This window comes from Saimiri boliviensis, chromosome 12 (genome assembly GCF_048565385.1).
Source record: "Saimiri boliviensis isolate mSaiBol1 chromosome 12, mSaiBol1.pri, whole genome shotgun sequence".
Taxonomy (NCBI): Eukaryota; Metazoa; Chordata; class Mammalia; order Primates; family Cebidae; genus Saimiri; species Saimiri boliviensis.
This window is the reverse complement of record NC_133460.1, coordinates 21,529,279-21,557,022: the sequence shown is the minus strand read 5'-3', so window position 1 is coordinate 21,557,022 and position 27,744 is coordinate 21,529,279. Positions and strand designations below refer to the sequence as shown.

Genomic DNA, 27,744 nt, shown 5'->3' with positions numbered 1-27,744 from the left:
TCTTTTTCTTGGGACTCCTGTTGTTTGCATGTTGGTCTTCTGGATCAGCCCTTGAGTTTCACATGTAACTGCAAGGCTCCTCCTCATACATTTCTGACATGTCATAGGATTTCTTCCACTATCTCTGAGTGTCTCATTAGTGACTATGCCAACTACCAAATATGTTGATTCTAGGTTTTTCCTGGCATTGAGGAAGTAACCACAGGATGGGTCTGTGAAACAGCGGGGCCCACTAAGGAGGCCTGGAATTAAGATTCCATCTATCACCTGACCCCCTTAAATCCTTCTTTTCTTTTTTTTTTGAGACGGAGTTTCGCTCTTGTTGCCCAGGCTGAAGTGCAATGGCACGATCTCGGCTCACCGCAACCTCCGCCTCCTGGGTTCAGGCAATTCTCCTGCCTCAGCCTCCTGAGTAGCTGGGATTACAGGCACGCGCCACCATGCCCAGCTAATTTTTAGTATTTTTAGTAGAGACGGGGTTTCACCATGTTGACCAGGATGGTCTTGATCTCTTGACCTCGTGATCCACCTGCCTCGGCCTCCCAAAGTGCTGGGATTACAGGCTTGAGCCACCGCGCCCGGCCTAAATCCTTATTTTAATTGGTAGAGAACACTGGCATTTTGGATCCGTAGGAATAAGCATAAACTGAGAGCCCATGTCTAGTAATCTCTAAGGAATCTGGATATTCCCTCTCCTCAGGGCACAGGCACCGTAGTAAATTGCCATAGGTCACTTGGGAAAGGCTTGGAAGATTTATGCTGCAAGGACCTTCCTCCAGGGGACTGGTTATCTCCAATCAAGGAGCTCTGGGTCCACTAATGACTTAGGTCTGGAAAGGCATGAGAGGCTGGGACTTTCCACTTTGGCAACTGAGTCAGAATCCTGGCTACCAGACCTAGGGTTTCTCCTTATGTATAAAGCAAGCAGGAGAGAAATACTCTGCAATGACAAAGACTTCCAAAAATCCTTTCCCCCATAAAAGTAATGAGAACACTAGCAAAAATTGCCCAAATCAGGTTTTTCAGAACTCTAGAAATTAACCAAAGGCCAGCTATTACATAATCCAAAGCATGGTTTTTTTCTTTTTCTTTTTTTTTTTTTTCTGGAGATGGAGTTTTGCTCTTGTTGTCCAGGCTGAAGTGCAATCTTGACTCACTGCAACCTCCTCCTCTCAGTTCAAGCAATTCTCCTGCCTCAGCCTCCCAAGTAGCTGGGATTACAGGCGTGCACCACTATGCCCAGCTAATTTTTGTATTATTAGTAAAGATGGGGTTTCACCGTGTTGGCCAGGCTGGTCTCAAACCCCTGACCTCAGGTGATCCAGCTGCCATGGCCTCCCAAAGTGCTGGGATCACAGGCATAAGCCACCATGCCTGGCCTCCAAGGCATGGTTTTTCAAGAAAAAAAACAGCTGAATCCTAGTAAGGACAGTGAGCTTTGTGGTATTTTAACTTGCCCTCCTCCCATTCTCCTCTCCCTCAGTTCACAGCAATCTTGAAAACTAAGAGCCTCACAACTAGAGACGTGAGAACCGATAACCAGCAGCCACTGGAGGGCAGAACAGGTTTAACCTCAACAAAAGTTCCCTTCCCAGAGAAGTGTCTGGGTTTGAGTTATCCTGTGAATCCCTGAAAAGCTCTATTCTGGAGGTTTGTCTTTATTTTACCTGATTCAGAACTTTCCCTTTACTAACAGCCATATTCCTAGGGCATTTGTTGAAAACAAAAACAGGCAGTGACAACTGTTGAGCATCACAAGTGCCTAGGGTGGTAATACCAGCTGAGGATACAGCAGGCTGACGAAAAACTTAAAGGGAAAGAAAACCAGGAATTCCTAGGTCACCAGCATGTCTAGGGTTGTGAACATACCGAGGAAAGACCTGAGAAGACCCTACACTCTCACCTCTAGCTGACCTTGTGGCTCAGTGGCAGCAGGAAGTGAAGGTTAGAGCAGTGCTGCAAACTGCCTGCTAGAACACTGAGTCACATAGAACCCCTCAGAAAAGCTGGGAGACTCATTCGTGAAGGGCATTTAAGAAAATCTCTGTCAAATCATTAGCTGACAACTAGGCTAACTGGGCTAGCTGCTCTAATGGAGCAGACTTCAGTGGTCACACAGAATGGAACACAGATGCGACCGAATTAGTCTAGGGCAGGCGTCCCCAAACTTTTTACACAGGGGGCCAGTTCACTGTCCCTCAGACCGTTGGAGGGCCGCCACATATTGTGCTTCTCTCACTGACCACCAATGAAAGAGGTGCCCCTTCCTGAAGTGCGGCAGGGAGCCGGATAAATGGCCTCAGGGGGCTGCATGCGGCCCTCGGGCTGTAGTTTGGGGACGCCTGGTCTAGGGAGTCACTTAACAAGCAGCAGCTGCAGCAAAACAACACACAGCAACAATAACAGAGTGAGCCTGGGGAGGGGCGAACAGAGTGAGCCTGGGGAGGGGCGGAATCTGATTTTCAGAGCTGCCACACTTTGGTTTTTAAATGTTACTTTTAACCAAAAATGATTAGACATGCAAAAAAATACAAAGTTTTGTTTATAACTTTTTTTTTTTAAACATGGAGTCTCACTTTCTCACTCAGGCTGGAGTGCAATGACACAATCTTGGCTCACTGCAACCTCTGCCTCCTAGGTTCAAGCAATTCTCCTGCCTCAGCCTCCCAAGTACCTGGGATTGTAGTCACCTGCACCACCATGGCCAGCTAATTTTTGTATTTTTAGTAGAGATAGGGTTTCGCCATGTTGATCAGGCTGGTCTCGAACTCCTTACCTCAAGTGATCTGCCTGCCTTAGCCTCCCAAAATGTTGGGATTACAGGCGTGAGCCACTGCACCTGACCATAACTTTTTCCTCTTACATGTTTTAAAAGACAACTGCAAAAAGCAATAATTATAAAACTGTGTTGATGGACTTCTAACACGTAAAGATGTAACTTGTATGACAATAACAGCACAAAGGAAGAGAGAGGAAACAGAACTACACAGGAGCAAAGCTTCTGCATGCTACTCAAATGAAGCTGGCACTAACATTAACTAGTTTTTTTTTTTTTTTTTTTTTTTTTTGAGATAGAGTGTTGCTCTGTTGCCGAGGCTGGAGTGCAGTGGTACGATCTTGGCTCACTGCAACCTCTGCCTCCCAGGTTCAAGAGATTATCCTGCCTCAGCCTCCTGAGTAGCAGGAACTACAGGCGTGCACCACCACGCCTAGCTAATTTTTTGCATTTTTAGTAGAAACAGGCTTTCACCATGTTAGCCAGGATGGTCTCAATCTCTTGACCTTGTAATCCACCCAACTTGGCCTCCCAAAGTGCTGGGATTACCGGCGTGAGCCACTGTACCCAGCCTAAATTGTTTTAAGTTAAGGTGTTAAGTGCCATCCCCAGTAAATAATTAAGAAAATAATTCAAAAGAACAAAGTGAAAGAAACAACAGGGAATTAAAGGAGAATACTAGAAAATAACACAAAAGAAGGTAGCAATGGAGGAACAGAGGAACAAAAAATGGAAGACATGTAGATAGCAAAATGACAGACATAAATCTTATTAAACTGGAAACAGTGGCTCATACCTGTAAACCCAGCACTTTGGAAGGACAAGGTGGGTGGACCATTTTAGGTCAGGAGTTGGGAGTCCAGTCTGGCCAACATGGTGAAACCCTGTCTCTACAAAATGTACAACAAATTATCCGGGCGTGAGGGTGCACACCTGTAATCCCAGCTACTCGGGAGGCTGAGGCAGCAGACTCGCTTAAACTGGGGATGCAGAGGTTTCAGTAAGCAGAGATCTCAGTGTACTCCAACCTGCACGACAGAACGAGACTGCATCTCAAAAAAAAAAAAATCGTATTAGTGATTATCTCATTAGTAATTACACTAAATGTAAATGAACTAAACACTTTGGATCAAAAGAGATTGGCATAATGGATTTTTAAAAACTTGATCCGTAATTCAAGCACTTTGGAGGCCAAGATGGGCGGATCACCTGAAGTCAGGAGTTCAAAACCAGCCTGACCAACATGGTGAAACCCCATTTAAAAAAAATAATAATCATAATCTTGATCCAACTACAGTCATGTGCTGCATTAACATTGTTTCAATCAATGACAGACCACATATATAATGGTAGTCCCATAAGATTATAATGGAGCTGAAAATTTCCTGTCTCCTAGTGATACTGGAGCTGTGGTAATGGCATAGCACAATGCCTTACTCACATGACTGTGGTGATGCTGGTGTAAACAAACTTAAAGCACATACAATTAGGTAAGAACATTATACTTGATAATAATAAATGACTGTTACTGGTTTATATATTTTTTATTATTTTTTTACTTTTTTTTACATGATACTATCCCTATTGATATTATTATTTTGAGACAGAGTCTTGCTCTGTTGCCCAAGCTGGAGCACGATAGCGCAATCTTGGCTCACTGCAACCTCCGTCTCCCAGGTTCAAGTGATTCTCCTGCCTCAGCCTCCCGAGTAACTGGGATTACAGGTGTGCACCACCATGCCCAGCTAATTTTTGTATTTTTAGTAGAGATGAGGTTGTTGGCCAGGCTGGTCTCGAACTCCTGACCTCAGGTGATCTGCCTGCCTCAGCCTCTCAAAGTGCTGGCATTACAGGCATGAACCACTGCACCTGTCCTGGTTTATGTGTTTATTTATAGTATACTTTTTGGTATTATTTTAGAGTGTACTCTACGTATAAAAAAAAGTTTACTATAAAACAATATGCTGTGTTACACGTTTTCCGAGTCTCTTGACTGCATCATTTTCTCTTGTCCTTGATTTAATCTTGTGTTGTTTTGTTCATCATGGCCCCTAAGCGTACCAAATCCATAGCTAATATTGCCAGTAAGAGGCCATGTCAAGTAACTGACCTGGAAACAAAATTAAAAATGACAAAGGACTACAAAGGTGGAAAATCAGTGATGGTGATTGTCCCATTCCACCAGAACAATGATCTTTTTCTTTCTTTCTTTCTTTTCTTTTTAAATAGATATAGGGTCTTGCTATGTTGCTCAGGCTGGTCTCAAACTCCTGGGCTCAAGCAATCCTCCCATCTCACCCTCCTAAAGTGTTGGGATTACAGGTGTGAGCCACCATGTCTACCCCATAGCAATGATCTTAAAGAACAAGAACAAAGTGAACAGAAGCTGTTAAAGGATCTGCTTCATTGAAGGCAATAAGACTCAGAAAAATTTAAGAAGGGCAGGGCCAGGTGCAGTGGTTCATGCCTGTAATCCCAGCACTTTGGGAGGCTGAGGTTGGATGAATCACTTGAAGTCAGGAGTTCAAGACCACCCTGGCCAAAATGGTAAAACCCTGTCTCTACTAAAAATACAAAAATTAGCTAAGTGTAGTGGTGGGCACATCTCTGTAATTCCAGCTATGCAGGATGCTGAAGCAGATGAATTGCTTGAACCCAGGAGGCGGAGCCTGCAGTGAGCTGAGATCGTGCCACTGCATTCTAGCCTGGGCAACAGAGTGAGACTCCATCTCAAAAAAAAAAAAAAAAAAAAAAAAAAAAAAAAAAATTTGAGCAGGGCAGCCTGTATCAGATGTGGAGAAACTTTAATGACCTGGATTGAAGACTAGACACACAAGCATAGCTTTTTCAGCACCATGATGATCTCAGCCAAAGCAAAAGTCTGCTTGTGATTAAAAGAAAAGGCTAGACCCAATTATTATGCTGAATTATTGCTAGTTCTGAGTGGTTTAAATGATTAATTGTTATTAATTACATAATGTAAAAGTGGGTGGTGAGGTTGGGTCTGGTGGCTCACCTTTGTAATCCCAGCACTTTGAGAGGCTGATATGGGCGGATCACTTGAGATCAGGAACTCATGACTGGCCTAACCAACATAGTGAAACCCCGTCTCTACTAAAAATAAAAAATAAAAAATAATTAGTCAGGTTTGTTGGCACGCACCTGTAATCCCAGTCACTCAGGAGGCTGAGGCAGGAGAACTGCTTGAACCCAGGAGGCAGAGGTTGCAGTGAGCTGAGAACATGCCACTGCACATCAGCCTGGGTGACAGAGCAAGACTCCGTCTCCAAAAAGAAAAAAAGAAAAGTGAATCGTGAGTCTGTGATTGCTGATGTGAAGCCAGCTGAAGAATTTTTGAAAACTATAGAAGATAAACTGATTATGCAGGAAAATTACTTGACAGAGAAAATCTTCAACGTGGATGAAACTTCCCTATTCTGAAAATGGATGCCTAAGAGGACTTTCACCATAAGGAGGCCAAGTCAATACCAGGTCTCAATGCTTTGAAGAACAGGGTAACAGTCTTCCTTGGGGACAATGTTGTAGGCTATAAACTGAAACCCTTTGTGATCTGACACAGTGAGAACCATAGGGCCTTTAAGCATATCAGTGAGCGTACATGGCCAGTGTACTACAGGAGCAATAAGAAGTCACAGATGGCCTGGCACGGTGGCTCACGCCTGTAATCCCAGCACTTTGGGAGGCCAAGGCAGGTGGATCACCTGAGGTCAGGAGTTCGAGACCACCCGACCAACATGGAGAAACCCCATCTCTACTAAAAATATAAAACTTAGCCAGGTGTGGTGGCGGGCGCCTGCAATCCCAGCTACTCAAGGAGCTGAGGCAAGAGAATCACTTGAACCCGGGAGGTGGAGGTTGCAGTGAGTCAAGATGGTGCCATTGCACCCCAGCCTAGGCAAAATAAAAAAATAAATAAAGTCACAGATGACCTAGGTCCTCTTCCAATATGCAATCTTGAATTGTTTTGCCAGAGAAATGCAGAAATGCTATTTGGAGAATAATATATTTGTCAAGATTTTGCTTATTGTTGATAAGGCTCCTGTATATCCTCCTTTTACTGGTGATATTCATCCCAATATCTAGATGCTGCTATCCCCTCCAAACACCACCTCTTTGTTTCAACTAATGGATCAAGGAGGTGTAGCAGCTTTTAAGGCCTATTACCTGAGGAGGACCTTTGCCCAGGTGATTGCTGCAGCTGAAGAAGACACAGACAATTCTGGAAGGATTACAACATGTCTATGACTGCATCAAGAAGCCTGCTTAGACTTGGGTTGATGTCACCATGCAGTATGAATGCCATCCGGAAGAAGACACTCAAAAGGTTGGTCCATGACTTCAAAGTGTTTGTCAAGGATGAGGAAGTGTCAAAAATCAATAAACCTTTGGTTGAGGTGGCAAATAATTTTAACCTGAGCGTGGAAGAGGATGACATGGTAGAGCACCTAGAGGTAATTCCTGAGGAACTGACTAATGAGGAGATGTTGGAACAGGAACAGGAACTGAAGAGGCAAGAGAAAAAAGAAACTGCAGGAGAAAAAAAACCCAGAAGAAAATTCGCAGTGAAGGGTTTAGCAGAAACCACTGTAGACCTCAACAAACTCCTTAAAATGCTGAAAACATGGACCCCAACATTGAAAGGTTTTCATTAATAGAAATATAGGTTCATGGTGCATTATCTGTTTACAAGCAAATGTATGATTTAAAACATAAAGAAACCAAGCAAGGCCGGGTGCGGTGGCTCAAGCCTGTAATCCCAGCACTTTGGGAGGCCGAGGCAGGTGGATCACGAGGTCGAGAGATCGAGACCATCCTGGTCATCATGGTGAAACCCCATCTCTACTAAAAATACAAAAAAGCTGAGGCAGGAGAATTGCTTGAACCCAGGAGGCGGAGGTTGCGGTGAGCCGAGATCGCGCCATTGCACTGCAGCCTGGGTAACAAGAGCGAAACTCCGTCTCAAAAAAAAAAAAAAAAAAAAAAAGAAAGAAACCAAGCAAACCACGATGAACATTTTCTGAAAGAGTGATAGTCCCTCAAGAAGAGCCTCAGGCAGGTCCTACAGGAGGGATCCCAGAAGAATGTGTTATAGAAGATGACAGCTCCATGCATGTTACTGCCTCTGAAGACCTTCCAGTGGGGAAAGATGTAGCGGTGGAAGACAGTGATCTTGATTATCTTGATCTTGTGTAGGCTAGGCTAGTGTGTGTGTGTGTATATGTGTGTCTTAGTTTTTAACAAAAAGTTTAAAATACTGAAAAATATACTTTTTAAAATAGAAAAAGTTGGCTGGGTACAGTGGCTCATGCCTGTAATACCAGCATTTTGGGAGGCCTAGGCGGGGGGATCAACTGAGATCAGGAGTTCAAGACCAGCCTCGCCAACATGGAGAAAACCTGTCTCTACTAAAAAAATAAATAAAAAATTCACCGGGCATGGTGGTGCATGCCTGTAATACCAGCTACTCAGGAGGCTGAGGCAGGAGAATCACTTGAACTCGGAAGGTGGAGGTTGCGGTGAGCCAAGATCGTGCCATTGCACTTCAGCCTGGGTAACAAGAGGGAAACTCCACCTCAAAAAATAAATTAATTATGTAATTAAATAAAATAGAAAAAGCTTTTAAAATAAGGATATAAAGAAAGGAAATTTTTTTTACAGCTGTACAATGTGTACTGTAAGCTAAGTGTAATAATGCTTATTAGTAAGCTTACTGACAAAAGAGCCAGTAAGTTTAAAAAATTAAAAAGTTTGGCTTGGCGAGGTGGTTTACATGTGTAATCTGAGCACTCTGGGAGGCCAAGGCGGGTGGATCACCTGAGGTTAGGAGTTGGAGACCAGCCTGACCAATATGGTGAAACCCCATCTCTACTAAAAATACAAAAATAGCCAGGCGTGGTGGCATGTACCTGTAATCCCAGCTACTTGGGAGGCTGAGGCAGGAGAATCATCAAACCGGGGAGGCAGGGGTTGCAGTGAGCCAGTTATCGTACCACTGCACTCCAGCCTGGGTGACAAAGTGAGACTCTGTCTCAAAAAAAAGAAAAGTAATGAAGTTATTAGGTGAGTGCAAAAGTAATTGTTGGAATTTGCCATTTGGTTTTGGAATATTCTTTTTGTTTCTTTTTTTTTTTTTTTTTGAGACGGAATCTCACTCTGTTACCCAGGCTGGAGTGCAGTGGTGTGATCTCGGCTCACTGCAACCTCTGCTTCCCAGGTTCAAGCAATTCTCCTGCCTCAGCCTCCCAAGTAGCTGGGACTACAGGTGAGTGCCATCATGCCTGGCTAACTTTTGTAGTTTTAGTAGAAAAGGGGTTTCACTGTATTGGCCAGTCTGGTCTCAAACTCCTGACCTCATGATCCACCTGCCTTGGCCTCCCAAAGTGCTGAGATTACAGGCATGAGCCACTGTGCCTGACCTGGAATACATTCTTAAATAAATGTGGTTATGTTATACATCATTTTAAAGGGCATTTCTCACTTTATTTTTTATAATGACTTATTACTGCTGTTTATTTTACGTTTATTTTAAACTATGAAAATGATGTTAGACAAAAAGCAAATTCGAGCGATTTTCTTATTCAAGTTCAAAATAAAGCAGTGGAAACAACTCACAACATCAACAACACATTTGGTGAAGGAATTGCTAATGAACGTACAGGACAGTGGTGGCTCAAGAAGTTTTGCAAAGAAGAGGAGGGCCTTGAAGATGAGGAGAATAGTGTCCGGCCATTGGAAGTTGACAATGACCAATTGAAAGCAATCATTGAAGCTGACCCTCTTAAAACTACATGAGAAGTTGCCAAGGAACTCAACCATTCTGTGGCCATTTGGCATTTGAAGCAAACTGGAAAAGTCAAAAACTCGATAAGCAGGTGCCTCATGAGCTGACCAGAAATAAAAAAAATTGTTGTATTGAAGTGTGATCTTATTCTACACAATGACAATGAAACATTTCTTGATCAGATTGTGACGTAAGACAAAAAGTGGATTTTATATGACAACCGGCAACAACCAGCTCTGTGGCTGGACTGAGTAGAATCTCCAAAGCACTTCCCAAACCCAACCTTGCACCAAAAAAAGGTCATGGTCACTGTTGGGTGGTCTGCTGCTGGTCTGATCCACTGCAGCTTTCTGAATCCCAGTGAAACCATTACATCAGAGAAGTATGCTCAGCAAACTGATGAGATGCGCCGAAAACTGCAAGGCCCGCAGTGGCATTGGTCAACAGAAAGGGCCTATTCCCCATGACAACAACCGCACATTGCACAACCAACACATAACCAACGCTTCAAAAGTTGAGGCCGGGTACCGTGGCTCACACATATAATCCCAGCATTTTGGGAGTATGAGGTGGGTGGATCACCTGAGGTTAGGAGTTCGAGACCAGCAGGGCATGGTGCTTGTAGTCCCAGCTACTTGGGAGGCTGAGGCTGGAGGATCGCTTGAGTCCAGGAGTTCTGGGCTGTAGTGTGCTATGCCGATTGGGTGTCCACACTAAGTTCTCCTTTATATGGTGACCTCCCGGGAGCGGGGGACCACCAGGTTGCCTAAGAAGGGGTGAACCGGCCCAGGTCAGAAACAGAGCAGGTCAAAACTCCTGTGCTGATCAGTAGTGGGATCACGCCTGTGAATAGCCACTGCACTCCAGCCTGGGCAACATAGCGAGACCCTGACTCTTAAAAAAAAAAAAAAAAAGGAAAAAAGTTGAACAAATTGGGCTATGAAGTTTTACCTCATCTGCCATATTCACCTGACATCTTGCCAACTGACTACCACTTCCTCAAGCATCCCAACAGCTTTTGCAGGAAAAATGCTTCCACAACCAGCAGGGTGCAGAAAATGCTCTCCAAGAGTTCGCTGAATCCCAAAGCACAGATTTTTATGCTACAGGAATAAACATACTTATTTCTCATTGGAAAAAAATGTGTTAATTGTAATGGTTCCTATTTTGATTAATAAAGATGTGTTTGAGCCTAGTTATAATGACTTAAAATTCATGGTCTGAAACCACAATTACTTTTGCACCAAAAGTTACAGTTAGCTAAAATTAATTTATTACTGAAGAAAAAATATTTTTTGTAAATTTAGTGTAGCCTATATATACAGCATTCATAAAGCCTACAGTGGTGTACCATAATGTCCTAGGCGTTCATATTCACTCACTAGTGACTTACTAACTCATCTAGGGCAACTTCCAGGCCTGCAGGCTCCATTCCTGTTAAGTGCCCTAGGTACTTACCATGGCATACAAGTGTGGCATACCATTTTATATTTTATGCTGTATTTTTATTGTACCTTTTCTGTGTTTAAATATACAAATACTTACCATCATGTTACAGTATTATACATATATATATGTATGTATCACCTGCAGTATTCAGGACAGTAACATGCTGTACACATCTGCAGCCTAGGAGCAATAATCTCTATCATATAGTCTAGACTTGTAGTAGCAGATTATACCTTCTAGGTTTGTGTAACTACATTCCATGATGTCTGCACAATGACAAAATTGCCCATGACACGTTTCTCAGAATGTATCCGCACTGTTAACCAACACATGACTGTATTGCCATCTTTCTAGTCAAAGATAAATAGTTTGTAAGTAAAAGGAGTAACAAGATATACCAGGCAAAAGTAACTATAAGAGAGGCAGGCTGTTAGAGGAGTCAAGCACAAGAGCATGTAAGCTCAGCAAGAGCCCAGTGCCCAAGGAAGCTGTACTCATACAGGAAGCAAGTGCTGGAGAAAGCCATGCTTTCTACCTGTTAGTGAAAGTGCACTTGGTGAGAGCACAGTGCTGGAGAAAACTAGACTGCTACATAAGTCAAGTACTGGAGAAGCTTGCTCTGCCAGACTTCGGTGCTAGAGAAAGCCACATGAGGGTCAGGACCAGTGGTGGGTGTGCAAAAACAGTCCAAGTGCCAGGAGTCACACTGCAAAGGCAGCATGTGGTGTGGGATTTGTGGTGTCCACAATGGGGGAGGGAACGTGGCAGAGTGGTTGCAAACTGGGGTCTCTGAGCCCCCCCAAGGACTTTCACTCTGGACATGAATCTAGGGCAGAGAACAACTGGGATCTGCCCCTGAAAAACTGTACAGCAAGAGCAAGAAAAATGAAACCTAACAGGACCAGAACCAGGAAGAGCATCCCTTCTTCTTCCAGTGTTCCTCCAGCGCCCTCTACTGACAAACAAAGCATAACATCATGGTATTTGCAAGGAGAAACGCAGGAAAAGTCCAGCCCGTTAATCTTAGGGCAGGTATCAGAGGGTGATGTTTAGAGTTGAGACAACTGGTTGAAAACTAACATAGTGTGCTTGCTTCGGCAGCACATACACTAAAATTGGAACGATACAGAGAAGATTAGCATGGCCCCTGTGCAAGGATGACACGTCAAATTAAAAAAAAAAAAAAGTGAAAACTGACATAGTGTCAGAATCCCCACATAGGCTCTCTGAATGATAGACTGAAGGCCAATATGACAGGAAAAGCTAAGCGAAAGCCTCTGGAACTTCCCCTCCCTACAGAGAATATAAACTAGTAGAAATACCACATTCCTGAGGGAAGCACAGAGATTAATGCTGCCACCAAAAAATTAAAAGTAGCAAGAGTGATGACACCTATCACATACCCATTTAACCCAGCAGTTTGGCCTGTGAAGACATCAGATGCATCTCAGAGAATGACTGTGGACTATCATAAACTTTATCAGGTGGTGACTCCAATTGTAGCTGCTGTTCCCAGATACAGTATCTTTCTTGGAGCAAATCAGTATGCCCCTGGCATGTGGCATGCAGCTATCAACCTGGCTTTTCCTCCATACCAAATGTAGCATCCCCCAGAAACAGTTTGCTTTCAGCTGGCAAAGCCACCATATATCTTCAGGTTGCTTCAAACCTGTCAGTTCTGCTCTGCCATAATACAGTCTTCAGAGATCTTGATCATCTTGTCACTATGTTGATGTTATAGGATCTGACGAGCAGGAAATAACAAGTAACACTTTCACTGCTTAGTGAGACATATGCAAACTAGAAGGTGGGAGACAAACCCACAAGACTTCAGAACCCACCACCTGCGCAAGTTTCTGGGGATTCAGTGGACTCAAGTACATACAGATATCTCCTCTAAGGTGAAAGACAAGTTGTACCTCATGCAACCTACTCCCCTCTAAAACAGGCACAGTGCTTAGCAGGCCTATTTGGATTTTGGAGGCAATATATTTCTTCGATGGGGTTACCTGTAAAGCTGCTAGTTTTCCTTCCTTCCTTCCTTCCGTTCCTCCCTTCCTTCCCTCCCTCCCTCCCTTCTTCCTTCCTTCCTTGCTTCCTTCCTTCTTTCCTTCCTTCCTTTTCTTTCTTTGAAGCAGAGCCTCATTTTGTTGCCAGGGCTGGAGTACAATGACATAATCTCGGCTCACTGCAACCTACGCCTCCTAGGTTCCAGAGATTCTCCTGCCTCAGCAACCCAAGTAGCTAGAATTACAGGCATGTGCCACAATGCCTGACCATTCTTTGTATTTTTAGCAGAGATGGGGTTTCATCATGTTGGCCAGGCTGCTTTTGAACTCCTGACCTCAAGTGATCCAGCCACCTCAGCCTCCCAAAGTTCTGGGATTACGGGCGTGACCCACGGTGCCCAGCCTATGCTGCTAGTTTTGAGCAGGGACTGGAGCGAGAGGAGGCTCTGCAGGAAGTCCAGGATGCTTTACATCACATGCTGCTCTACTGTGGTGCTTAAGTTCCAGCAGATCCGGTAACACTCAGTGTCCATGGCAAACAGGGATGCTACATGCAGCCTCTAGCAAGCACACATAGAAGAATCAAGACTTCTTCAACACCAACTTTTTTTTTTGAGCCAGGGTCTCACTTTGGCACTCAGGCTGGAGTGCAATGACATGATCACAGCTCACTGCAGCCTCGACCTCCCAGGCTCAAGTCATTCTCCCACCTTGGCATCCCAAATAGCTGGGACTACAGGCATCTGCCACCATGCTTAGCTAACTTTTTTGTTTTTAGTAGAGACAAGGTCTCACTATATTACCCAGGCTGGTCTCCAACTCCTGGTCTCAAGCAATCCTACTGCTTCAGCCTCCCAAAGTGCTGGGATAACTGGCATGAGCCATGTCAGCCTGCCCAACACTAACTCCTGCTACATTGTCTTCCTCTCCCTCCATTAGACCCTATGACCTCCTGGAGTATCCTTCACTACAGAGGAGTCTGCATAATCTGCTGTCATGGCCTTTCGATGGATGCGATTTTGAGTAGTACATTTGTTTCCTATGTCTGGCATGATAAATAGCCAGAAGTATAGACCTATACTAATGCATGGGCAGTTGCTCATGGTTTGGCTGGATGGTCATGGATTTGCAAGGAACAGGATTGGTGACAAGGAAGTTTGAGCTCTTGTAACTTTTTTTTTTTTGAAACAGACCTCAATCAATTTTACTTTGGTTAAAGCCATTTCATCCAGGGACTGGCTTGATCTTCTCTCCTTTGGTTTCTGAGTCCCTTAGATGGGCTGTAACTTTTCTTTATTCATTATTTTATTTACAATTAGCAGTCAGAATAGTATATTAGGTTCTATCAAACAGAGGCAAGTAGTATAAGACAAGTTTCCTCTTTAGTGGCCAGTGTGTTCGCTAGTTAGGTATAACATAATGAAGCACCACAGATTGGGTGCCTTAAACAACAGAAATTTATTTTCTCATAGTTCTGGAAGCTGGAAGTCCAAGATCAAGGTTTCAGCAGGGTTGGCTTCTTCTGAGGCATTTCTCATTGTCAGTAGGTGGCCGTCTTCTCCTTGCGTCTCTACGTGATCTTTACTTTGCATACGTCTGTGTCTAAATTTCCTCTTAAGTGTACCAGTCATATTGCATTACAGCCCAGCCTAACAACTTCACTGTAATTCAATTACCACTTTAAAGTCCTCTTGAAACAGTCACATTCTGAGGTATCAGGACTTCTTAATTGGGGTGGGCAGCAGGAAATACAATTCAGTCCACAACAACCAGTACTAAACAAATTTGCAGACCACCATCCAACTATTAAGTCATGAATGGGAAGTCTTACCTACAGGGCTTTTGAAGTGCAGGCAGGCATCTTTCCTCAAGTCAGTCTACTGGTGCAGCTCTCTTCTAAGTTTTCAAAGGTGACCAGATTATGTCAATTCTTCCAGGGCTGCATGTTTATATGTGGTTTCTGGCCAGGGTGGGAGAGATGAGGGAGACCATTAATTATATCCTTTGATATGGTTTGGCTGCATTCCCACCCAAATCTCATCTTGAATTGTTGTCCCCATAATTCTCATGTTTCATGGGAGAACCAGGTGGGAGGTAATTGAATCATGGGGGCAATTACCTCCATGCTGTTCTTGGGACCATGACTGAGTTCTTATGTGATCTGATAGTTTTATAAGGGGCTTTTCCCACTTTGCTCGGCACTTCTTATTCCTGCTGCCACGTGAAGAAGGATGTGTTTCCTTCCCCTTCTGCCATGATTGTACATTTTCTGAGGCCTCCCCAGCCGTGCTGAACTATGAGTCAATTAAATCTCTTTCCTTTATAAATTACTCAGTCTCGGGTATGTCTTTAGCAGACTGAGAACAGAACTAACACATTTCTCTTTTTCCCGAGTTCTGGACCATGTTTACCCATCCATGGTCACAGGCAGTACTAGATCTTGACAGGCCCTTGTAAGACTTGGAATTTGACAGTCAGGCGCAGTGGCTCACACCTGTAATCCCAGCACTTTGGGAGGCTGAGGCAGGCAGATCACAAGGTCAGGATATTGAGACCGTCCTGGCCAACATGGTGAAATCCTGTCTCTACTAAAAATACAAAAATTAGCCAGGCATGGTGGCATGTGTCTGTAATCCCAGTTTCTTGGGAGGCTGAGGCAGAAGAATTGCTTGAACCTGGGAGGCAGAGGCTGCAATGAGCTGAGATCATGCCACTGTACTCCAGCCTGAGCAACAGAGTGAGACTCCGTCTCAAAAAAAAAAAAAAAAAAAAAAAAAAAAAAAAAAAAAGAGAGAGAGAAAGAAAAGAAGAAAAGAAAAACAACTTGGAATTTGATGGTGTAGAACGAACCTAAGTTCTTAGGCAACAGGTTCACTCTCAAGGGGAAAAACAGAGGAAGGAACAAGTATATAGATATATCATTTCTCCTTCCTAATAACTCCATTCCTTCCTAAGTAAGTCGGGAGGTGGGGAAAGGTTAGTAGTGTCACACCAGTAGGTCTCTATCTTCTTAAGTGGGGAAAATGTGTTCTCACCACCAACATAATGCAACCCTCTCCTGGAGGGATTCCCAAGTTCTCTCCAGCTGAGCTCTTTCATGAAACAAATATATTTGTTTCCTATTGCTGCATAACAAATCATTACACATTTAGCAGTTTAAAGCCACAACCATTTATTATCTCACAGTTCCCTAAGTCCCTTTGTATGGGCTTAACCGGGATCTCAGCTCAGTCTTGCAAGGGCAAAGTCTAGGTGTTGGCTGAGCTGAGCTTTTATCCAGATGCTTTGAGGAAGAATCCACTTCCAAGCTCATTTAGATTGTTAGCCAAATTCAGCTCCTTGCTGGATGCTGGCTAGAGGCAGCTCTCTGGAGGCCTCTGCATTCTTCAGCACATGGCTTCCTCCGTCTTCAAGTCAGCAATGCCTCAAATGCCTCTCATAACTTCCTGTTCTACTACCAGCTAGAGAAAACTTTTGACCTTTTTTTTTTTTTTTTTTTTTTTTTTTTTTTTTTTTTTTGAGATGGAGTCTTGCTCTATAGCCAGGCTGGAGTACAATGGCTGGATCTCAGCTCACTGCAACCTCTGACTCCCAGGTTCAAGTGATTCTCCTGCCTCAGCCTCCAGAGTAGCTGGGATTACAGGCACGCACCACCACGCCCGGCTAATTTTTGTCTTTTTAGTAGAGACAGGGTTTCACCATGTTGGCCAGGATGGTCTCAATCTCCTGACCTTGTGATCTGCCCGCCTTGGCCTCCCAAAGTGTTGGGATTACAGGCATGAGCCACTGCACCCAGCCAAAAACCTTGCTTTTAAATGGCTACTTGATTGGGTGATAATCTCGGTATCCTAATATCAACTGACTTGGAATTTTAATTACATCTGCCAAATCCTTTCCTTTTAGATTCTACACAAAGAGTGTTTCCAAAAGGTAGGAGGACCTAGATCACTGCTCGACTGAATAACCAGGGGACAGGAATCTTGGCGGGGGGCATCTTTAGAATCCTGCCTATCACACCAGGGAATCCCATTCATTGCCCCAAATTTAGAAGACAGTCCCTCTCTGCCACAGGTTTCTTAGATCTTAATCTAGCCGAATAGACAAGTAAGTGTGGTACACACTCTATCCTCCAGAGAAACCACAATCAGTTCTTCAGCTCATTCATAAATTCTTAGCAACTTTGTGTTAAATGGAAAAAAGGTGCCCTTTCCTTAAAACAAGGTACTGTTATCTGTTGGAAATCTGTTGCACTAACTATACAGATCTCTGTTTACCTGGTAGTGAATGGCGCCCGCCTCTGGGAGTTGTGGGTGGCCCTGATCTTAGTAGATCCTGTGGGCTCATATACACCCTGTGCATTGCAACCACTTGCCCACCCCGGCTATTGCCTATAGAGACATTTTTTCAGCCGGGCGCAGTGGCTCAAGCCTGTAATCCCAGCACTTTGGGAGGCCGAGGCGGGTGGATCACGAGGTCAAGAGATCGAGACCATCCTGGTCAACATAGTGAAACCCCGTCTCTACTAAAAATACAAAAAATTAGCTGGGCGTGGTGGCGCGTGCCTGTAATCCCAGCTACTCAGGAGGCCGAGACAGGAGAATTGCCTGAGCCCAGGAGGCGGAGGTTGCGGTGAGCCGAGATGGCGCCATTGCACTCCAGCCTGGGTAACAAGAGCGAAACTCCGTCTCAAAAAAAAAAAAAAGAGACATTTTTTTCCCAGAATCTTTCTGACATTCTTTATTGATTTATCTGTGATTTGGGGGAAATGTGAAATAAAATGGCTAAAACTTCCTGAAAATACTATGAATTAATACCCAGAAAAAAACATTCTGCCACTGGTCTGATCTAATCTGTTTGGGATTTTTTGTTTGTTTTTTTTTGAGAGTCTCTCTCTTTTGCTGAAGGTGGAGTGCAGTGGCGTTATCTTGCTCACTACAACCTCCACCTCCTGGGTTCAAGTAATTCTTGCCTTAGCTTCCAGGACTACAGGTGAGTGCCACCAAGCCTGGCTAATTTTTTGTATTTTTTTAGTAAAGACAGGGTTTCACCATGTTGTCCAGGGTGGTCTCAAACTCCTGACTTCAAGTGATCCACCTGCCTCAGCCTCCCAAAGTGCTGGGATTACAGGTGTGAGCCACTGCACCCAGCCTAATCTGTTTGTTTATAACAAATATCCAAAATCCGCTGGGTGAGGTTCAAGACCAGCCTGGCTAACATGGAGAAACCCCATCTCTACCAAAAATACACAAATTAGCCAGGTGTGGTGGCGCATGCCTGTAATCCCAGCTACTTGGGAGGCTGAAGCAGGAGAAGGGCTTGAACCCAGGAGACAGAGATTGCAGTGTGCCGAGACTGCACCATTGCAGTCCAGCCTGGGTGACAGAGCAAGATTCCATCTCAAAAACAAACAAACAAATATCCAAAATCCTCCAAGGAGCAATCCCTGAAGAAACTGGAATATTAAGGCAATAATGGCAGCCACTAATGTACTCAGTGCCACTATTTATCTAATCTATCTATCAACCATCTATCAACCTACCTACTTAGCTACCTACCATCTATCTCTGATCTATATCTGTATACTATATACATATACACTCACATAATCTCATTTAAACATCACATTCCTTTTGGGTAGGGAATATTATCCCTACTATACAGATAAGAAAACTGAGGCTTTGTAATGTTATATTATTTGCCCAATGTCACAGATAAGAAGAAGCTGAGTCAGGATTCAAACCTCTGTCATCCAATCCAAAGCCCATGCTCCTAACCACATTGGTGGAGGTTAGCTGAGTGCCTGCGCCCTGAATTGAGACCGTTGAGCTGTTCTGTGGCGAAGCCAGTGGCCCAACCTGGGACAGGAAAGAAGCCAAGCCTGGAATGTCCTCGTTCTATTCATGAAAATCCAGAGGGGAAAAGTGTGGTAGGGAATTGTTTGTGGCTAAAATAGCCAGTAGGACCTGAGATAAGTCCATGGAGGAGGAAAAATGGTAGGTCCCTGAATTATTCACCATCATGTCTCCAGTGGCTGGCACCTTGTTGCAGCTCAGTTAGCAGTGCCAGTCGACTGACTGGCCACCTGATCAGCCAGACAGCATACCTGGGAGAGCTCCTCTCTGCACTATGCCTCTCTGATGTCTGTTCCTGCTTCTATCCCCTGCCCTATTCAATAAACTAACTCATTTGAATTGGATTTGCACATGTCCTGTGTTGCAGGCCCAGTGCCAAGTGCTTTATCTGCATCTTCTTAAAGTCCTCACAAGAACACAATGATAGATTATTTAATATCTGAGATGCTTCTGGGCTGGGAAGAAATAGCCACTCCCTGCTACACCATTTAATTGCTTAATTTATTAGACTCCATTTAACAACAACAAAAAATTAAAAGCCGGCCGGGCGCGGTGGCTCAAGCCTGTAATCCCAGCACTTTGGGAGGCCGAGGCGGGTGGATCACGAGGTCAAGAGATCGAGACCATCCTGGTCAACATGGTGAAACCCCGTCTCTACTAAAAATACAAAAAACTAGCTGGGCGTGGTGGTGCATGCCTGTAATCCCAGCTACTTAGGAGGCTGAGGCAGGAGAATTGCCTGAGCCCAGGAGGCGGAGGTTGTGGTGAGCCGAGATCGTGCCATTGCACTCCAGCCTGGGTAACAAGAGCGAAACTCTGTCTCAAAAAAAAAAAAAAAAAAAAAAATTAAAAGCCATTTTTCCCATAGGTGATTTTGGTTTTGATCACAAATTTGACCAACTAATGTATCTTAAATAATTTAAACTGCAAATACAAATTCAATATGGCTGGTTCTTTCAACTACTTCATAAATTTTAAGCATAAATACAATGATTATAGAATTTACTAAAACTCTGCCATCAAAACTGGTTATAAAGTTCTAAAAACCACTGATTTTTTTTTTTTTCTTTGAGACAGGGTCTCACTCTGTCACCCAGGTTGGAGTGTACTGGTGCAATTACGGTTCACTGTAGCCTCCAACTCCTGGTCTCAATCGATCTTCTCCCCAACCCCCTGCCTCCCACCCTCAGCCTCCTGAGTAACTGGGAATACCCCTAGATAATTTGTTTAAATTTTTTTGTAGAGACAGCATCTCATTATATTGGCCAGGCTGGTCTCAAACTCCTGGTCTCAATAGATCTTTCCATCTCAGTCTCCCAAATTATTCTTACTCTTATTCTGACATCTTTTTGAGTTCCAATTTGTATACCTTTCAAGAGTTTCAGAAATTCTACCGGTTATTATTATTATTATTTTTGAGATGGAGTCTCACTCTTGCTGCCCAAGCTGGAGTGTAATGGCTGGGTCTCGGCTCACTGCACTCTCTGCCTCTGAAGTTCAAGTGATTCTCGTGTTTCAGCCTCCCAAGTAGCTGGGATTACAGGTGCCCGGCTAATTTTTTGTATTTTTAGTAGAAATGAAGTTTCACAATGTTAGCCAGGCTGGTCTCAAACTCCTGGCCTCCGAAGTGCTGCAGTTATTATCTTTATACCTTCCTAGAGATTTTGTAATCCTACTCTACCCTAAAGAAAAAGGAAACTGTCTCTGAAAAAGCTGAGGTGGCAGGATCTAGACAGAGACATGGAATCAAGTTACATAGTTCTACGACTTCAAACCTGAGTCACTGATCATTAGCCCTAGCACCATTTAAAACAACAACAACAGGTAAACAGAGATTTGTACAGTTAGTGCAACAGATTCCCAACAGATAACAGCCTATTGCCCAGGCTGGAATGCAGTGCAGTGGCATTATCACTCTCTGTAGCCTCACCTCCCCGGGCTCAGGTGATCCTCCCAATTCAGCCTCTCAAGTAGTTGGGACTACAGACATATGTGAACCTGGCTAATTTTTATATTTTGTAGAGATGGAGTTTCACCATGTTGCCCAGACTGGTCTCAAACTCCTGGGCTCATGCAACCAGCCTACCTCAGCCCCCTAAATTGCTGGAATTACAGGCGTGAGCCACCATGCCTGGCCCAGGACTCTCTTTTCATATTGCAAAACTGAAAACTGTACTCATTAATAACAACAACTCTCCATTCTTCCCTCCACCCATGCCTTGGCAACCACTATTCCACTTTCTGTTTTTATGAATTTGACAGCTCTAGGTATTTCATATAAGTGGAATCATACAGTATTTACCCTTTTGTGGCTAGATTATTTCACTTAACATGTCCTCTGGGTTCATCCATGTTATAGCATGAGTCAGAACTCTCTTCCTTTTCAAGGCTGAATAACATTCCTCTGTATGTTAATACCACATTTTGTTTATCCACTCATCTGTCAATTGGCCCTTCCCTCCTTTTACTACTGTGAATACTGCTGCTATGGGTGTTCCAGTATCTTTGAGACCTTGCTTTCAATTATTTTTGGTCTATACCCAGCAGTTGGAATTGCTAGATTGTTTTTGAGAACTTGCCTATTTCCCATAGTACCTGCACCATTTTACATTTCTATCAACAGTGCACAAGGGTTTCCATTTCTCTACATTCTCACCAAACACTTATTTTCTGTTGACAGTAGCCATCCTGATGGGTGTCAGATGATATCACTGTGGCTTTGATTTGCATTTCCCTAATGATTAGTGATGAGCATTTTCTCATGTGCTTGTTGACCACTGTATATCTTATTAGGATAAATGTCTAGTCCTTTGCTTTTTTTTTTTTTTTTTTTTTTTTCTTTGGCAATGGAGTCTCACTCTCACCCAGGCTGGAGTGCAGTGGCACTATCTCGGCTCACTGCAACCTCCAACACTCTGATTCACATGACTCTCCCGCCTCAGCCTCCTGAGTAGCTGGGATTACGGGCACATGCCACCATGCCCAGCTAATTTTTATATATTTATTAGAAACAGGATTTCACCACGTTGGCCAGGATGGTCTCCATCTCCTGATCTCGTGATCCACTTGCCTCGGCTTCCAAAGTGCTTGGATTATAGGCATGAGCCACCGCGCCTGGCCTTTTTTTTTTTTTTTTTTTTTTTTTTTTTTTTTTTGAGATGGAGTCTTGCTCTGTTGCCTAGGCTGGAGTGCAGTGGCGCAATCTCAGCTCACTGCAACCTCCGCCTCCCAGATTCCAGGGATTCTTCTCCTCTCAGCCTGGGGTTACAGGCATGCAACACCGGGTACCTGGGATTATAGGCATGCAACACCAGGCCCAGCTAACTTTGGATTTTCAGTAGAGATGGGGTTTCACCATGTTGGCCAGGCTGGTCTCAAACTCTTGACCTCAAGTGATCTGCCCACTTAGGCCTCCCAAAGTGCTGGGATCATAGGCGTGAGCCACTGTGCCCAACTATTTGCCATTTTTTCAGTTGAGTTTTTTTCTTGTTGTTGAGTTGCAGGAGTTCTTTATACATTGTGGATTGTTTCTGAGAACTTGCCTATTTCCCATAGTACCTGCACCATTTTATATTTCTATATGGGTATCTTTTGTGAAGGGACCTAAAGATCAATGTTTCTTTAAAGTTTCCCAGGTTGAGAAAATAGTTCTATAATAGTTGAGAACTATTTTCTCAACCTGGGAAACTTTAAAGAAATACTGGCGACAGGCCAGGCGCAGTGGCTCATGCCTGTAATCCCAGCACTTTGGGAGGCCAAGGTGGGTGGATCACAAGGTCAAGAGATTGAGACCATCCTGGTCAACATGGTGAAACCCCATCTCTACTAAAAAATACAAAAAATTAGCTGGGCATGGTGGCGCGTGCCTGTAATCCCAGCTACTCAGGAGGCTGAGGCAGGAGAATTGCCTGAACCCAGGAGGCGGAGGTTGCGGTGAGCCAAGATCGCGCCATTGCACACTCCAGCCTGGGTAACAAGAGTGAAACTCCGTCTCAAAAAAAAAAAAAAAAAAAAAAAAGAAATACTGGCGATAAGGAGTCGTGTTTAAGTTAGTTCTCATTAGGGCACATGAGTAATTCATCATCAAACTACTATTCAGAACAAACTACTGAAATCTCCTACCTGGTCACTTTACGGATTCATAAGTGTTGTCTAGTCATGGTGGAGATTTGCTTTTCCCAGGGTTACTGGACAGAGTTCTCTGGTTCTATTCTTTCCTTTTTACACAGATAAAAACAAGTTTACATTTATTCCTTAGAGAAGAAAAATAGAAGAAATAAAATGCCTATATATTAACACTCCTACTGACAATAGTTGTCAAATTATATTTTGTTATTACCTTTATTAGAGAGTACAATTACCTTTTTGAAGACTCTTTCATAACGTTCTACTTTTAAGGACTTAAAGACATCGTTTCCCAGACATTTTACTTAAGCATGATTAAAATTGTTACAGCTAGTAGCGGTCATCTTTGGCAGCCACAGTGGCTCAGGGCTGTAATCCCAACACTTTGGGAGGCCGAGGCGGGTGGATCACCTGAGGTCAGGACTTTGAGACTGGCCTGGCCAACATGGTGAAACCCCATCTCTACTAAAGACACAAAAATTAGCTGGGCGTGGTGGTGGGCACCTGTAGTCCTAGCTACTCAGGAGGCTGAGGCAGGAGAATCGCTTGAACCCGGGAAATAGAGGTTGTGGTGCACTGAGATTGCACCACTGCACTCCAGCCTAGGCAACAGAGCAAGACTCTGTCTCAAAAAAAAAAAAAAAAAAAAAAAAAGAGGAAGAAGAAGAAGAAAGAAGAAAGAAGAAAGAAGAAAGAAGAAGAAGAAGAAGAAAGAAAATATCCTTACCAGCCTGGCACTGTGGCTCATACCTGTAATCCCAGCACTTTGGGAGGCCAAGGCGGGTGAATCACCTGAGGCCGAGAGTTCGAGACCAGCCTGATCAACATGGAGAAACCCCACTTCTCCTAAAAAAATACAAAAATTAGCCAGGTGTGGTGGCACATGCCTGTAATCCCAGCTACATGGGAGGCTGAGGCAGAAGAATCGCTTGAACCCTGGAGGCAGAGGTTGAGGTTGAGGTGAGCCAAGATTGCACCATTGCACTCCAGCCTGGGCAACAAGAGCAAAACTCTCCCTCTCTCTCTCTTTCTCTATATATACGTGTGTGTGTGTAATCAGGCAGGGCGTGATGGCTCACCCCTGTAATCCCAGCACTTCGGGAGGCCAAGGCAGGTGGATCACCTGAGGTCAGGAGTTCAGCACCAGCCTGGCCAACATGGTGAAACTAAAAAAAAATACAAAAAATTTGGGGGGCATGGTGACAGGTGCCTGTAATCCCAGCTGCTTGGGAGGCTGAGGTGGGAGAACTGCTTGATCCTGAGAGGCAGAGCTTGCAGTGAGCTGAGATGGAGCCACTGTACTCCATCCAGCATGGGCAACAGAGCAAGAATCCATCTCAAAAAAAAAAAAAAAAAGTAATCAGCTATCCTCCAAGAACTCCTTGTTCTTTTAATGATAAATGCTATTAGGCACCAACAACTAACTGGGTATTAAGGGTATACATAAGTGTTAGTAGGGTGGCAAAGTCTCACTCAGTGATGACAGTTGAAAAAGAATTTTTTAGAGATAGTGTCTTGGCCAGGTGAGTGGCTCACACCTGTAATCCCAGCACTTTGGGAGGCTGAAGTGGGCAGATTACTTGAGCCCAAAAGTTCAAGACCAGGCTGGGCAACATGGCAAAACTCCATCTCTACAAAAAATACAAAAATTAACCAGGCATGGTGATGTGCACCTGTTAAGTCCCTGCTACTTGGGAGGCTAAGGTGGGAGGACCACTTGAGATATGGAGTTTGAGGCTGCAGTGAGCTATGATTGCACCACTGCACTCCAGCCTGAGCAACAGGGCAAGACTCTGTCTTTAAAAGAGAGAGAGAAAAAGAGAGAGACATTCTCGCTTTGTTGCCCAGGCTGGAGTGCAGCAGCGTGACCACAGCTCTCTGCAGCTTGGACCTCTCAGGCTAAAGTGATCCTCTCACCTTGCCACCCCATCCCCCACCCCAATAGCTGGGACTACAGGCACATGCCATCATGCTGGGCTAATTTTTAAATATTTTATAAAGATGGAATCTCACTACGTTACCCAGGCTGGTCCTTTTGTTTTTTTTGAGATGGAGTCTCACTCTGTCACACAGGCTGGAGTGCAGTGGTGCAATCTCAGCTCACTGCAACCTCTGCCTCCCAGGCTCAAGCAATTCTCGTGCCTCAGCATAGAAGCTGGGATTACAGGTTCCACACCACCATACCCAGCTAATTTTTATATTTTTAGTAGAGACGGGGTTTCACCATGTTGGCCAGGCTGGTCTTGGACTTCTCACCTCAAATGATCTGCCCACCTCAGCCTCCCAAAGTACTGGGATTAGAGGCATAAACCACCAAGCCTAGTGGCTTGAACCCAAGCAATCATCCTTCTTTGGCCTCCTTCCCAAAGTGCTGGGATAACAGGCTAAACCACCGTGCTCTTCTAAATTTTATTTTTTCCAGACAGTCTTGCTCTGTCGTCCAGGTTGGAGTGCAGTGGTGTAATCTCGGCTCACTGCCACTTCCACCTCCGGAGTTCAAGCGATTCTCCTGTCTCAGCCTCCTGAGTAGCTGGGATTACAGGTGCATGCCACCACGCCTGAATAATTTTTGTATTTTTAGTAGAGACAGGGTTTCACCATATTGGTCAGGCTGGTCTTGAACTCCTGACCTCAGGTGATCCACCCGCCTCAGCCTCCCAAACTGCTGAGATTACAGGGATAAGCCACCGCGCCTGGCCAAAAATTTTCTTAAAGGTAAAGGTTTATATTTATCTTTCCAATTTCACATATCCCTGATGGCCTGTGGATACTCCAACCACACTGACAGAACCTTTGAGGCTGCCGTTACCGCTGTCTCCGTCTTACAGCTGAACAAGTTCAGCTTGCCCAAGATTACACTACAAGTAATGGTTGGAACCGGGATTCAAACCCAGTACTAATTTCAAAAGCTGAGGTTCTATAGGTTTCCTACAAGGACTCTGCCTGCTGTCAAATATACAGAATTTAATCGCTTGCAAAAGCAATTAAGAAGTCCTAAATGGGGCAGCTTGGTGGAAAGTCAGCGGGGTGAGAAGAAGAGGAAACACTACTCAGATTCTTCTTTTCTTCTTACAGGATTCGGGAGTGAGAATGACGAGGAGAGCCCTCCACGAAAAGGGGCTGAAGACAGAGCCCCTCAGGAGGCTCCTGCCCAGGAGGGGCCTCCGAACAAATGCCCGGCCCACTTCCACCGCGGTGCCGGACACCAGAGCTCCTGGGGGAGGCAGCAAGTCCCCGAGGGCACCCAGGACGATCCCCCAGGGTAAGGGGAGGTGAGTGGGCTCCCCGAGCAAGCCAAGGCCCCTAAAGCCTCCCTTGGTTGCCCCAAGATCCAGCCACTACCCGTGCCCTAAGGGCGGAAAGAGCTTCCTAGCTCACCCACCGCGGTAACTGCGGGGCGAGCGGCCCTACACCTGCCAGAACCTAAGGCCACAGCACCAATTGGCTCGCCACCGGCACCCGAATGCGTGGGAAGGGCTTGGGACAGAACTCGGACCACACCCAGCGCCTGAGGCCGCCTTGCAAGAGGCCAAGCCGCCCGCGAGTACTGGGCTGCCTCGCCCACCTCCTCACGCACCCGCACGGCCACCCGCCCAGCGGCCCCAGTGTGCCCTGCGAGGCGCCTTCCACGCCGGGACAGGCGCCGAGTCCGGAGTACCGCCGGTGCTGAGCCTCTAGGTCCATAGGGCACAGGGACCGTGGCAGGGACAGGCACGCGAAACTCGCCGGCCTCGCGCCTTCCGCTGCACCGCGCGACGCCGACGTGGCGCTCGGAGGTCCACGCATGCGTAGAAGCCTGCGCACGCGCAGAAACCGCCGCGCTGTAGCAGCCCTGCGCTCCAGGGCTTAGGGACGCCAGCGCTGGATGACCTCCTGCACCCGAGGACGTGCATCAGGCGCTTCCACCAGGGCGCCAGCCTCACAGGCCAACCTGAGAACTCACGTAGACCAGTGGCCTTTCAGCGCAGGCGCCCGCCTCTCGGTACGGAACCGTGTGGAGGCGCGGAGACTTCTGGCGCGGAGAGCCAGTGGCCTAACCTACCTGGAGAATCCTTGCCCGAGAAGCAGAGCGAGTGAGCCTTTCGGGTGGTTCCCAGGCCCTTCACCAAGCTCTTCACTTCTTGACTTCACCGTTGGGCTTGTTGTACTGGAAAATAATAACACCTCCCATTTATTGAAGGCTTACTCTGTACCAGGCATTGTGACTGATGTCATTTAGTCCTCACTGCATCCCTGTGGCATGGATATCATCATCCGCATTTTGCAGATGGAGAAATTGAGTCTCTGAGAGGTTAAGGAAGCTGCCCAAAGTCACACAGCCAGTATATGGCAGAACCAGAATTCAGACGCAGGCCTGCTTGCCTGCTTGCCCGCTTGCCTGACTCCACAGCCACCCCTGCTGTGCGGCTTCTCGTGCTGGGGCACAGCGGGGTTAAGGCCATGGTTTAACAGGGCCTCCATTTATGGGGAGCCTTCATTTTTCTCTGGTGAATTATAGAAAAAGCTTTTTACACTGAAGTGGGCAGATACTCCCTGGGATGAAAGTTAACAGTTGCGTGATTGAGATGATGCAGACATTTCATGCTTCAAGCCAATGTTTTAGGCCCAGCCCATGAAATTCTGGAGTGATCTTTTCTCAGACATCTCCAGGGTGACGTTGGAGAAGGAAGCTCCACTCCAGGACCAGCTCCTGTGTAGAGCCTTCCTGGAGGTCAACGAGGATGGTGTCTC

General features: G+C 45.2%; 1 protein-coding gene, 1 long non-coding RNA gene and 1 other non-coding gene across 4 annotated transcripts in view; 2 read left to right on the top strand and 1 right to left on the bottom strand.

Annotated features, from left to right (window-relative positions):
* Positions 1-27,066, top strand: part of BCL7C (BAF chromatin remodeling complex subunit BCL7C) — a 59,394-nt gene extending 32,328 nt beyond the window's left edge. The window contains exon 6 of one of the 2 annotated variants that reach the window (XM_074382032.1): positions 26,089-27,066. In XM_074382032.1, coding sequence (XP_074238133.1) covers positions 26,089-26,289 — 201 coding nt within the window. In that variant the 3' untranslated portion in view covers positions 26,290-27,066. Of the gene's footprint in view, positions 1-5,005; positions 13,005-26,088 lie in introns of those variants that run through there. The other variant, XM_074382034.1, reaches the window with a different exon arrangement.
* On the top strand, positions 12,113-12,219 carry LOC120367531 (U6 spliceosomal RNA). The gene has a single exon (XR_005581899.1). It is a non-coding gene; the product is annotated as a U6 spliceosomal RNA (small nuclear RNA).
* LOC141580557 (uncharacterized) lies at positions 13,980-27,144 on the bottom strand. Its single transcript, XR_012512772.1, has 3 exons — positions 27,056-27,144; positions 23,011-23,105; positions 13,980-14,996 (listed from the first exon to the last, which is right to left on the bottom strand). It is a non-coding gene; the product is annotated as an uncharacterized LOC141580557 (long non-coding RNA).
* Between the last annotated feature and the right edge of the window lie 600 nt (positions 27,145-27,744).